The 13008-nt window shown below is 60.4% G+C and overlaps 1 protein-coding gene across 1 annotated transcript; it reads left to right on the top strand.

Annotated features, from left to right (window-relative positions):
• Positions 1-1414: 1414 nt before the first annotated feature.
• On the top strand, positions 1415-12522 carry CTRL (chymotrypsin like). The gene is made up of 7 exons (XM_078848157.1): positions 1415-1420; positions 7997-8131; positions 9320-9399; positions 10145-10226; positions 10831-11011; positions 11419-11552; positions 12219-12522. Exons 1-7 carry the CDS (start codon positions 1415-1417, stop codon positions 12378-12380), a joined length of 780 nt encoding a protein of 259 aa, XP_078704283.1. The 3' UTR covers positions 12381-12522.
• The last annotated feature ends 486 nt before the right edge of the window (positions 12523-13008 follow it).

Here is a 13008-nt window from a genome sequence, read left to right as displayed (position 1 = left end):
CACCCAGACAAACTGGACTTCTGCCATGAAAGCCCCAAATCCCCACCCATTAGGTTCTTCCAGCCCCAGGGAGCTAGTCACTTACCCCAGGTCAATGGATGCTCAGAATCGCACGCCAAAGACAAGGCTGACAGCCAATTTCTTTGGGGAACTAGCTAAAGATTTGTTAGCTAAGAAAAAGAAAGGAACGTTAGTCAAAGGTTAAATCAGGTAAAACACATTGCCGTATTACAAATTCAAGTTTGTAAGTCCAAAATGATACCAGGGGTTGGAAATCTGCTAGTTTTCTGTACGTCTCCCTGGGTGGCCCAAAGAGTTTTGGGGGATCTCAATCTTTTTGTTCAAAATCTCCCCTGTCAGAATTCACCATTCCAGCGATGGGTTAGGAGAGAGAGAGAGACCTTTGTTCTCCCTTTTTATATCTTGACCCTTTTGGCTGGAAAAATCTTGGTTGTGTCGTGGGCTCAGACAGTTCCAGGGTGTCTGTGCTTTGCCCTCAGGCCTTCATATGAATTGCGCAACTTCTGCATACATCCCGTTCGGGGTGTCTCTGGGAGTGACACGCAGAGGTTCTTGTTTACAGTTCCTTTGTTACTCCTGAAGAGAGACCCTATGGACATTTCTCAGATCCACAGCATGTTTGAGTTCCAGACATACCGTTTTATAACTCCACCCACAATGTCAATACGCATGTTATAACACGATACTAATACTCAGCAGATTATAACTTTTCCAGTGATGCTTCACAAGCCATACTTTGTACAAGAAGTATCACAATTTTCTAAAAGTGGTAACTGTATTATTGTAGATGGTCAGTGCACCTGAGACAGGATGGAAGAAGCCAGCTAAGGAACCTGGCTGTGATGGAGGACGCTGGGGTATGGCAAGAACAAGACCTATAGGCATTGGGCTGACAGGGACTATGGTCTGGGACTTTTGTTAAACTGGCCCCAGGATGGGTATTGTTGAAGTCAAAGCCTGAAATGGAGTCCTTTGGGTTACCCAAGAGGAAACTGAGGGAAGGGGCCACTTATTACAGTGCCCATCCATCCATCAGTATCTTGGCACAGGGACACAAGAGGGTATCATCTCTAGTGCTCAGGAAGGATGCAGCTGGGACACTCCAGGGAGATCTGGCTGGCCAGCAGACATGCCAAGTATAATTTGACTGCACAGAACGGTACCTCAGTCTGCTCCCGACTATGAGGAGCGTGACCGAATCTTTGGTGAACATGCCATCACTGCCTCTGTTTGTTATGGACACCCCAACTGAACTGCGAGTCCTGGATGTGGGTGACCCAGAGCCTGGGGAACACTGAGCCAGATAGAGCCACAGTGGCCCCAGACCACCTCCTTCCAGAGCTGGAGGATGAGCCTGAACCTCCGGAGATGACCCAACCTAGGGCTGATCCGAATGCCGGTAAGTATTGAAATGATGCATTGAACTACACCGGGGTGGGGGTTATACGTGCCTGGGTACTGTACAGACACCATCATGTTGGTCTAACTGTTCTCCGCCTCGTGGCTTTTACCCCCTCCCCTGGTGCTCAAAGGCCACGTCGGCCTCTCCAGTCCTCTTCATGGTCACATGGAACCAGAGCCAGCCCGTAACCTCGCTACGTCCTGCCCCACACACCCTGAGCTGGCTCCACCTGGTCGGCTCCCCACCCTCCACAAGACAGTGACATCGCACAGCTTAACATGGAAGAAGAGGGTTTTAGGTACAGGCACTTTTCTTGTAAATTACCTTCACCCCTCCTCCTTAGTCTTAATTTTTCACTAAACTGGCATGGTAAGGCCGAGGCGAGAAAGCCAGAGCGAGAGGCCCCCTGGGCTAGCAAGAGGTAGCCCATGTTCTGGAGCACACGGCCTGCTGCTCCGCTTGTACAGCAGGGTGGTTGGTCAATCTTTTTTGTTTTAGTGTTAACAAAGTTCATCTTGGTGTATGACTCTGTACCAGTCACAACAGACACGTGAATCACATTTGGGGGTCTTGGACCCTCCCTTCTATGGGGAAGCGTCACTGACTTACCATCCAGGCTGACACAATAACTGCATCAAAACAAGTGCAGGTCTGTCGGTATGTGGGTGGGGTCATGTGGGTGTGCAAGCGGGGGGTGCATCTGTCTCTCTGCCAACCAGTGGGGCCAGATGGATTGGGCGAGGTGATTTTGGCCCCTGCAGCAAAAGCTGTCACCTCACCTCTGCCCATCTCCTGCCCAGCAGCTGCTCCTGTCCTCCAGCCTCCAAATTAGTCCTATCCCACCAGTTCCCACATCAACTCTGCCCCCCTGACCCATCTCTGCTCCCCCTGGGGCTCTTCACCCCTTCTCCCAGGCTTGAGGGGGCTGCAGCAGAGCCCCCTGACCCTATTCCCAAGCCAGGTGTTGCAAGAAGGAGAAGGGGAAGAAGCGCCGTCCCATCCCCAGGGCTCACAGGGAGAGAAGGGGCAGAGCTACCCTTAGCTGCCGGGCTCGTTAGCTCCCCCGCCCCCATGAGAACAGTGTGGGCTCCTGAGGGGTGGGGAGAGAACGCTGCCTGTCTCCTGCAGCAGCCCTGATTTAATTGGGGATGGGTCCTGCTTTGAGCAGGGGGTTGGACTAGATGACCTCCTGAGGTCCCTTCCAACCCTGATATTCTATGATTCTATGATTGGCTGCTCTACCCCAGGAGGCGGGACGGTGGGGCAGAATGAAATCCCATCACTGCCAGGCATTGGGAGACCCGGGCACGCAGCGCCATAAAGCTGTTTACAGCTCATCTCCCGGCCTCGCAGCGATCCCAGGCTGCTCCGGGGTCACTCCCTTGGTTTCTAAAGCCAAAGGGTTAAATGTCTAGGTACCAAACCTGTGTGTAGATCAGCCCCAAATCTCTGGGGGGAAATGGAGCACATGAAGGCCCCTGCATCCCTCTGTCTGCTGGGGAAGTGGAAGCCGGGGCTGCACAGCTCGCAGCAAATGGGATTGCAGAGCAATTGGGGTGAAAACCCGCTTGCTGCACTGGAGATTAACAGGTCATTTGTCAGCGATTCCAAGGCGAGCAGGGACCATTGTGATCATCTAGTCTGACCTCCTGCATAGCACAGGCCAGAGAACTTCCCCCAAATAATTCCTGGAGCAGAGCTTTGAAAAAAACAGCCAGGCCTGATATTAAAATTGTCAGACTGGAAAATCCAATACTTGGTAAATTGTTCCAATGGTTAAGTACTTTCACTGTTACTAATTCACACATTATTTCCAGTCTGAATTTGTCTGGCTTCAGCTTCCAGCCATTGGATCGTGTTAGACCTTTCTCTGTTGGACTGAAGACCCATTATTAAACATTGTTCCCCATATAGGTACCTATTAAACACAGACATCAGAAGCAGCGAAAGCTCCCTAAAAGCGGGGGGCCACCTGTACCCAAACTGTGGCTCCCCGTGCTGCCCCCAAGACCCTGACCCTGCCCTTCTTCTCCCTGAGCCCCTGCCCTTACACTGCCCCTTCCCCTGAGGCTCCACCCCACCTCTTCCCCACAAGACCCCACCCCCACTTGCTTTGCTCTGCCCCTCTCCCCTGTTGCTCGCCCTTACAGCTGGTAAAAAATAAAAGTGATGGGGCCATGGACCCCGGGCACCCCCTGTTCTGGTGCCTCGATCACAAGTTAGTCTCATCCAATACTTGTGCATAGGTACTGTCAGTGAAGGGGCATGCTGGAGGTAGCTCTTGCTGTGTTTGTTGAAACACTGGAGATGAACCTAGAAGCGGAGGAGCTCTGAAAAGAAAGCCATCTGGCTAATTCCGAACTACCCCCAATGAGCGTCACTTACCCGCTCTGATCTTTTCCCTTTCAGTGCTTTAGGGCACTGTCCTGGGCATGTTCGAACAAATCCTACATCCTGCCAGTAAAAGCACCGGCATCTAGTGACTGCAGGGCGGACAGCAGTAGCCTTCAATTGGGAAAGGTTAGAAAACTTCTCAAAAATACAATGAGCTCCCCAAAGGTGACAGATCCATTGGGCAGATAAGGGTCTGAGAGCTTTAGACCAACTCCTTTTTGGGGGAAAGGGGGGCAGGAGTTCGCAGCCTGGAGGAGGAAGAAGCCACAGGATCCAAGGACTAGCAATGTACTCCCCCAACCCAGGAAAGTTCAGCTAAGTAGCAGCCTGGGGTAGTGCAAACCCAAGGCTTTGGCCCAGAGAGGCATGGCAGGAGCGTCCACCAGGTGCAGAACGGGGTGCGTGAGTGAGGCAGAGGAGCCCCAGCCAAGGGCAGCGGACATCAAAGAAGCTCAGAGGAGGAGCTGTGTGACTCTTGTGTGTGTGGACACAGACACAGAGAGAGAGAGAGAGAGCTGTGTGCCTGTCTTAAAAGTACCAGTGAGCCAGCTGGAGCCCAGCTCAGGGGCTCACTCGTTGGCCATGGTGGGCAGCCCTCAGCCCTTTATAGACAACTGATAAATCCACTGGCAAACTTTGAAGCGCATGAGCAGCCAGCTGGCGGGCGGGTGGCAGGGGCTGGGGGAGACAAGGTGCGTGCACAAGAGTGGCTGGGCTGGGGGAGGGCCTTGGGGAGGGGGCTGGCTGGCTCGGCAGGCAGGCGAGGGTGGGCTGGGGGCGAGAGGAATGCCTGCATGAGTGGCTGGCCGGCTGGCTCACGGCCGGTGGGTGGGTGGGGAGTCTGCGGGGAGGAGGTGCAGAGGCGTGAGCAGTAGGTGGAGGGGGTCGCGGGAAGGGGGGGTAACAGGCACGAGTCGTGGGCAAGGGGGCCAAGCGGGCTGGGGGTGGAAGGTGGGCAGGGCTTCCAGGGGAGGAGGCTGAGCGGGGTGTGGGCCTTTGGGGTCTATACTTAGATTTCATGGTTCTATGCTGAGATTTCACCAATAAAGTATCACGTATGAATGTCTCAGGCACTCTGTCTGTCTTGCCACCCAGGGGAGCCCACCTTTGTGATAGAGGGTTCCCTTCACCAAAGATCACAGCAATATTTGTGTCACTTCCAGTCCCTAAGGACTAGTCACTTACCCCAGGACAATTGCACCTTAGATCTCACACCAAAGACAATGCTTGTAGCCAATCCTATAACAAACCATCTACAGAGTTCTTAACTAGGGGAAGGAAATGAGAGAGTTCTTTACAAAGTTAAAGCAGGTAAATACACACACAAATGAGTTACAGTCTTAACTGGCAAAGGGTAACAGAAGCTTCTATAATAAGCAAGCTGTATATGTCTCTTCGGCTAACCCAGGCTAAACACTGGGGATCTCCTGCTTATGCCTAGAAACCCTGGTCCCCAGAGTCCAAGCAGCGTCGAGATACAGTTTCCCCATGTCAGGGAATAATTCATTTGCACATCTCCTCTGTATGAGGCGAGAGCAATCAACAAAGTCATTGGCCGCTGTTGTTCCACGATAGTTAGTCTGTGGCGCTGGGCCGGGCAGGAGATAAGACCTTTTGTCGGAAGCCAGAATTTCGATCTCATTCACGTCTCTCTCCTGACTGGTGACTCCCAGGTCTGGCAGCTCCCAGGGCAAATGCTCAGCGAGTACCTCACAGAGTGGGCTACAGCGGTTACGTGAAATTAATGCAGACAGCAACTCACAAGCGCTCGATTTGCCCGCGTAGCCCAGGGTCGGTGTCCCTGCTCAGTGGCTACACCCAGCTCCCAGCATCTCCTTTCGCTTCCACCACGGCCAAGCCGGAGAGGCCCAGCGGCTGGGCGCTGCACCAGGGACCCTGTGCTCAGCCAGGCTCCAGCTGCAGTGCCTTGGGGGCACCGTCGCAGCGCCCACAGATGGGCATCGCTTACCAGAGGCGCTTGCCAGGAGGGCCAGGCAGAGAGCCACGTGCAGGAAAGCCATGCTGGGTCAGTGCTCACAGCTGTGCCAGGCTGCCCAGAGCCAGGCACTTTATACCCTCTGGGCGCCCGGGGACCGCCAGTCACGCACAGAGCAGGGCTGCACCCAATGCGCGTTTTCATACTGTGAATGCTATTGAGACACAGGTGATCTGGAGTAATCCCTGCCTGGATTTGACAGTAGCCAAGTGAGGCATGGGCAGAGGCGGATTAGGGGTTTGTGGGGCCCTGGGCCAGAGCAAGTGGGACCCCCCCCTCACTCCTTCCACCTGCCCCCATGCTCCAACCCTGCTCCCCAGCAGGAGCGGTCAGTCAGGGCGCGGGGGGTGCCTATTTTTCCAGGGGCCCCACAATTGGCCAGGGCCCCTGGACACGGGTCCCACTGGCCCAGTGGCTAATCTGCCACCGGGCATGGGGACTTTGGCATAAGCTGGTGCCTGCTTTGCCAGCGACACACCAGATCCCTGAGCACTCAAGCCCAGCAGAGCTGGCTCGGCCTTGAGAGTTCGCAGTCCCTGGGAAGAAGGTACCACCGACACCTGCTCCAGCTGGCCAGCGTGAGACCTCCCACAGGTGCACTGGACATGAGCCAGGGAAAACCAGCCCAATGCCAAGCTCTGCTCTGAGCTGTCCTCTGCCAGAGACACTCTGCGCCTGCCGGGGCACGTCTGAGTGAGCAGAGCTGTAACTGTCATGGTGGAGGAGATCTGTGCTCATGCCAGGACGACGTGCCGGGCCCAGTCAGGGCAGGGGCTGGCCAGGCTCCCCCATGCAGCTCGGCCAGGCATGAGCCCTGCCCCAACACCCACAGCTCTGCAGCTGTCCCTCAGTCCCAGCCCCATGCTAGTCCAGCCCTGGGCGCCCTCCTGTCTCTGCCAATGCCTCTCAGACCCACCCTGCCTGCCCCATGCTAGTCCAGCCCTGGGCTGACCTGATGAGACTCTGCCAGTCATACCCCATGTGCCAAACTGAGGGCTAGGCTGAGACTCCACCAACTCATTTCCCATGTGTCCCAACCCCCAAGTGAGGTGCTGGGTGGCAGGAGGGGGTGGGGCTGGGAAGGGGCAGCCTGCCACCAGCTGTGCACTCTCTTACCTGGATGCACACCCCCAGCCAGCCGACGCTTGCTCCTAGCAGCGCACACAGGGCAGCGGGGGCAAGGAGATGCTATATTTGGCCTGTCACTGTCAGCTCAAGGCCTGGGCAGAGCAGGCGGGGCAGAAGCTCAGCCCTGCTCCGTGTGTGACTGGCGGTCCCCGGGCGCCCAGAGGGTATAAAGTGCCTGGCTCTGGGCAGCCTGGCACAGCTGTGAGCACTGACCCAGCATGGCTTTCCTGCACGCGGCTCTCTGCCTGGCCCTCCTGGCAAGCGCCTCTGGTAAGCCATGCCCATCTGCGGGCGGTGCCCCCAAGGCACTGCAGCTGGAGCCTGGCTGAGCGCGGGGGCAGTCCCTGGTGCAGCGCCCAGCCGCTGGGGGTCTCCGGCTTGGCCGGGGTGGAAGCGAAAGGAGATACTGGGAGCCGGGTGTAGCCACTGAGCAGGGACACCGACCAACCCTGGGCTACGCGGGCAAATGGGCCAGCGAACTGCCAATCTGCCCCTTTGGCCAGTGTGGAGACAGCTCCGTGGGATGCCCGCAGGGCAGTGCTGGGTACGGCTGCCCTGTTAGCGCCAGGGGGCCTGTGGCAGTACCCGGGCAGCGCCTGTTCACACAGACAGGTACCCTCAGTCTGGCACTGCCTGGGTGCCAGCTGCCCCCCTCCCGGCTGCACTCTGGTCCAAGAGGACCCTGCCAGGGGGCTCCCCTGCTCTGCTCAGCCAGCTGCCAAGGGGACCAGCCTTCCCGGTGTGCGAGCAATGCCTACTGTCTACTGAGCCCCATGGCTGGGGAGACTGGCGTGGCCGCTCTGACCCAGCCAGGACCCCCACCACCCACGGGCGGCGTGCCCAGACTCCTCAGTGACCGCCAGCCCCACGGGCAGCTCACCCAGCCCCCTCGGTGACTGCCATCCCCCAAGTGACTCACCCAGCCCCCTCGGTGACTGCCAGCTCCCAGGTGACTGACCCAGACCCCTTGGTGACCACCAGCCCCCACAGGGAGCTCGCCCCTGCAGATTGGGACTGGCCTGAGCCCAGCAGTGGCTGCTGAGCGAGCTCCCTAGACACTGAGCAGGGCTGGTTTTCCATCGCCAGGCTGTGGGGTCCCCGCAATCCGACCAGTCGTGAGCAACTTGCAGAGAATCGTCAATGGGGAGAACGCGGTGCCCGGCTCCTGGCCTTGGCAAGTGTCCCTGCAGGTAATGCTCGCTCCTCATGGTGGCCCTGTGCCAGGCAAGGCAGGGACAGGGGCCTGGGCACCAGCTCAGAGCCCAGCTGCCCCAGTCTGACATGCTGCGCAGCACAGACCTCACCCAGGGCCCTGCTGAGCAGCGCTGGCTCGCAGGGTCTGGGCTGGGTCAGTGCAGGAAGCCCCCAGGCTGGGCTGCCCCATCACTGTTCTAAGGGCATGGGACAGAGGGGAGGGCCTGAGCCCCCCAGCCTGCATGGGGCTGGCGTTGCTGCTTGCTCGAGCCCTGCCTGCCTCCCCCCTGCTGGTATCACGGCATGTTCCTCTGCATCCCGCTTGTTTGACAAAACTGATCAAGGAATTTCCCACCCTAAATAAGATGGATTCAAAGGGTGGGAAATTCCAGCTGTCAGGGTCCAGCTGTGGGATCAGCACAGGCCGGGGCCCCCCGGGATGTTCAGTGGCCTGGCTAATCCGTAAGCCAGTCTATTCACCCTGGAATTAGAGCTAAAAAGTGCTGCCCAGGTGCTTGGAGCAGGAGCAGCCGGTGCTTGGGAATCTCCGATCGTAGCAGGGCCTTTCATGGCCCTGGCCGCGTCTTAGGAAGAAATCCAAAGCAATTTGGCTTGTGCAGACACAAGCCCTGCCCGCAGCACCCAAGCCTGGGAAGCGGCACCCCCAGGGCGATCGCTTGGAAAGCCCTGAGCATGCGGGGCCCGACTAGCGCACCCATTGCATTGGGCCCTCCAGCTGGGCATGCACGGCTAGGCTGGGACAGCGCCGCTAGGAATGAGGAGTGCTGAGCAGGCATGCGGCCCTGGGCCTGGGGGGGTCCGCGATGGCTGCAGTGGGATCCCCAGGGACCTGCCATGGCCTGTGGGCACCGGGCCGTGATCCCAGGGGCTGCCAGGAAGGACGAATAATGGAGGGAGCTGGGCCCCATGCCCAGGGGCCGGATGCTGCTCCCAGCCTGCGGATCAGGAGGGGGAGCAGGGCACAGAGCGCAGGAGGCTCTGGATGGCATTTCGGTTTGTGGTGGTGCCAACGACCCAGAGGCAGAGCCTGCCAATGCCAGGCTAAGTGCCAATCTGCAGTCAGGCAGCTCAGGGCCCCCCGGGCCTGGAGCGCTGGGCACATGCAAGGGTGGGTCCCTCAGCCCATCTCAGGCTCCCTCTCCTCCCTGCCATTCTCATTCCAGACCAGCACCGGCTTCCACTTCTGCGGTGGCTCCCTAATCAACCAGAACTGGGTGGTGACGGCTGCCCACTGCGAAGTCAGGTAAGGAGACGGTGCTGCAGGAAAGGCCAGTCGCTGGAGCCGCTCTGCATTGGCTGGTGCCACGGCTCCGCCCGGGCACAAGGACAGCTCCCGTGAGCGAGACCCCCCAGCTGCCCCGCACCCAGTCCCAGCAGGGCAGCGGGGCACCTTGGGCTAAGCAGAGCAAGCCGGGGGCCTGGGGGAGCTGGGCGCAGAGGTAAGACCAAAGGGCAGGGGTAAGATCATGGCTCTGCTCTCCAGGTGAGCAGAGGGCTCCAGAGCTGGGGCATTGCCTAGGGCCTGGCAAGGGGAGGGGGTGGGAAGCTGGGCCGCTAGCCAGGGGTGAGGTTGTTTTCCTGGGAAGAATGGAGCCAAAGAGCCAACCTGCCCTGGGGCTGCCCCAGCCCCAGCCCTTCCTGCCAGTTCCCTACTGCCAACCCAGGGCCTGAGACCCGGACGCTGCTGCTCCATCTGCAGTTAACAAACACCCCTGCGGAGGAGGGGCCGTGAGGTGGGGCCCCCCTGCTCCACCATGGCTGAGCCTCCCTGGTGCCGTCTCCTCTGGCTGGAGTCTGGGCCCCTCTGGGGCTCAGCGGAGGAGACGCATGTGCCACAGGGCAGCTCCCCCAGGCTGGGGCAGGCAGAGGTGGCCACTGGAGGGCCCAGGGGATCCTGGTGCAAGTGAGGGTTACTAGGGCGAATCCCTGGGGGTGGGCTCAGCTACCCCTGCTCAGGTGCCCAGCCCCACTGGCTCTCTCCCTTGCAGAGCCGGGACTCACTTTGCTGTCCTTGGGGAGTACGACAGGAGCTCCGGAGCTGAGCCAGTCCAGGTCAAGACCATTGCCAAGGTGAGTCGCCACTGAACGCCATCTGGGGTCCTGCAGAGAGGGGGGCAAGATGCTGGGCAGTCCCACAGAGCCCGGGGGCAGGGGGCAGGCACCCCAGCTCTGTGCCTGGGGCTGGGCCCTGGTGGGGGAAGAAAAGGGGCTGGCAGAAGCAAACCCCCTTCCCAGCAGCGCTTGGCAGTGGCATGGCCAGGCATGGGAGCCCGTTCTCCACTGAGCAGGGATGGGTGTAGGGACACGTCACATTCCTTGCCCAGCTCCGCCCGGGGCTCCCTGGGCCAGGCTCTCTGTGCCTCCTGGGGATGGGCCCGTTACCAGGCGATGGGAGCCCGGGAGGCCCTGGTCTGGAGCGAGCCCTTGGGGAGTGCAGCCCAGTCCTTTGTACTCACCCAGGCCAGTGCCGCGGGAGCCCTGGGAAAGGGCAGTTAGCGAGGCGAGGGGGGGAGCTGCCTGGAGGCCCCGTGCCCAGCTCAGCACTGTCCCTCGGGGCAGCACCGGGGCAGGCAGGATCCAGCGAGCGAGTGGGGCGGGACGGCATTGCCCCTGGGGTGACCCTAGCCTCCTCCCCCTCCCCGTGCTAAGGGCTGCTTGTCCCTCCCCCATCCAGGTGATCACCCACCCCTACTGGAACGCCAACACCATGAACAACGACATCACCCTGCTGAAGCTCTCCTCCCCCGCCCAGCTGGGCGCCCGCGTGTCCCCTGTCTGCCTGGCCACAGCTGGCGAGTCGCTGTTGGCCAACCCCACGTGCATCACCACTGGCTGGGGCCGGACCAGCGGCACTGGTACGTACGCACAGCCCCTGGGGGGGTCAGACATGGGGCAGCTTGTGCCTCATGCCCACCCGTATGGGCTTCATGCGGCACCCAGCGCTGGGGCACCTGGCCAATGCATGGCAATGCAAGCAGCGGGCACACAGCGCCTGGCCTGGGGCCCAGCAAGGGCTCTGCTGTGGGTCTGCCTGGGGCTGGACGGGTCCTAGGCTGCCAATGCTGCAGCATCCCAGCCACCCGCGCCGCTGCGTGCTCAGGGCCCGCGTGGTCCAGCCGCACCCGCCCCAGCCACACGCCAGAGAGCCCAGTGCAGGGGGCAGCCCAGGGCAGGGGGCATCCTGCCAGGGCAGGGCAGCCAGCGGGTGCGTCTGTGTCTGGCTGTCCCCACACTTGGCCCTGATGGGGGGTTTGTTTCCCAGCGAGCGGTGGGGCCGTCCGGCTGCAGCAGGTGGCCCTGCCCCTGGTCACGGTGAGCCAGTGCCAGGAATACTGGGGCAGCAGCATCACCAACTCCATGCTCTGCGCTGGGGGGGCCGGCGCCTCCTCCTGCCAGGTAAAGATCTGTAATGTCACCCATACGAGGGGTGCTGGGCACAGGGCAGGGTGGGCGGGGGAGGGGCCCAGGGCAGGGTCAGCAGAGGAGAGAGGGAGGGGCAGAGGAAGGGGAAGGGCATAGAGCAGGATGGGTGGGGGGAGGGGTGCCGGGCACGATGGACATAGGAGAGGGAGAGGGGGAGTTGAACAGGTCAGTCTCAGTAGAGGAGTGGGGAGGGGCCCAGGGCAGGCTGGGGGGGAGAGGCACAGAGCAGGATGAGGAAGGGCACAGGGCAGGGTGGATCGGTGGGGGGGAGGGGCACAGGGAAGGCTGGGCAGAGGAGGCGGGAGGGGCACAGGGCAGGATGGGTGGGAGGCACAGGACAGGTGAGGGGAAGAGGCACAGGGCAGGGTGGAGGGGTATGAGGAGGGGCACAGAGCAGGATGAGGAAGGGCACAGGGCAGGGTGGATCGGTGGGGGGGAGGGGCACAGGGAAGGCTGGGCAGAGGAGGCGGGAGGGGCACAGGGCACGCTGGGTGGGCGAGGGGGAAGGATCTCTCCAGAGCCCCTCGCCTACACTCAGCTAGCGCCCCAGGGAGCCCTCCTCCTGCCAGTGCCCAGGCACGGCCTCTCTCTTGCACCGTGCCCTGGCATGGTGCCACGTCATCCCTGCTCTCTCGCCAGGGGGACTCGGGCGGGCCACTCGTGTACCTGAAAGGGAAGGCCTGGACCCTGATTGGGATCGTCTCCTGGGGAAATAGAAACTGCAACGTCCGGACACCTGCCGTGTACGGCCGAGTCAGTGCCTTCCGCAACTGGATCGACAGCGTCCTGGCCTCCAACTAGCGCCTGGCTAGGCAGAGCAGCCCAGGGCCCTGACACGTTGCTGCAGAGCGCCAGGGAGCGCGGGCAGTGTTGGCCTGGGCCAGCGGGCCGCTGAGAGCCCGGGACTTCCTCCTGCAGGCTCTGTACAAAGGAATAAAGGGTTTGTTCTGTGCAGCCGGTGTTTTGTCCAGCTCCTCTGTGCTCAGCCCCTGCAGCACCAGGAGTGTCCTGGCTCCCCATGCCCAGCCCCACGCTGTGCAGGGAGGGACCAGGTGTGTGAGGAGCCTGGGGCAATGGAACCAGCTGGGGGGGGTGTCTCAGGTGGGACCAGATCCTCTGCCCTCTCTGACAGTCCCAGCGCATTGCCCACATGCCCTTCCCGGGGGGGGGGGGGTCTGTCAATTGGCTGTGCCATACAGATGCCCCCCCTGCATGCTAGGGGCCAGCCCAATGGGCCCTGCTCAAGCTAGAGTTAATCCCCTACGAGCCTGCAGAGCCACTTCCTATGTCCTGCTGGCCTGTTCGGCCCCCATACTGCCACGCCCGGGAAGCTCCGGCAGATGGGGTTTGCCCTAGGAGAGAAGAGGAATGGTCTGTGCAGGCCGGGGCCCTCTGTCCAAGTGACCATGCTCCCTGGAAAGGCTGCTTT

The sequence above is a fragment of the Lepidochelys kempii genome, chromosome 12 (genome assembly GCF_965140285.1).
Source record: "Lepidochelys kempii isolate rLepKem1 chromosome 12, rLepKem1.hap1, whole genome shotgun sequence".
Classification (NCBI taxonomy): Eukaryota; Metazoa; Chordata; order Testudines; family Cheloniidae; genus Lepidochelys; species Lepidochelys kempii.
This window is presented reverse-complemented; position numbering and strand designations above follow the sequence as displayed.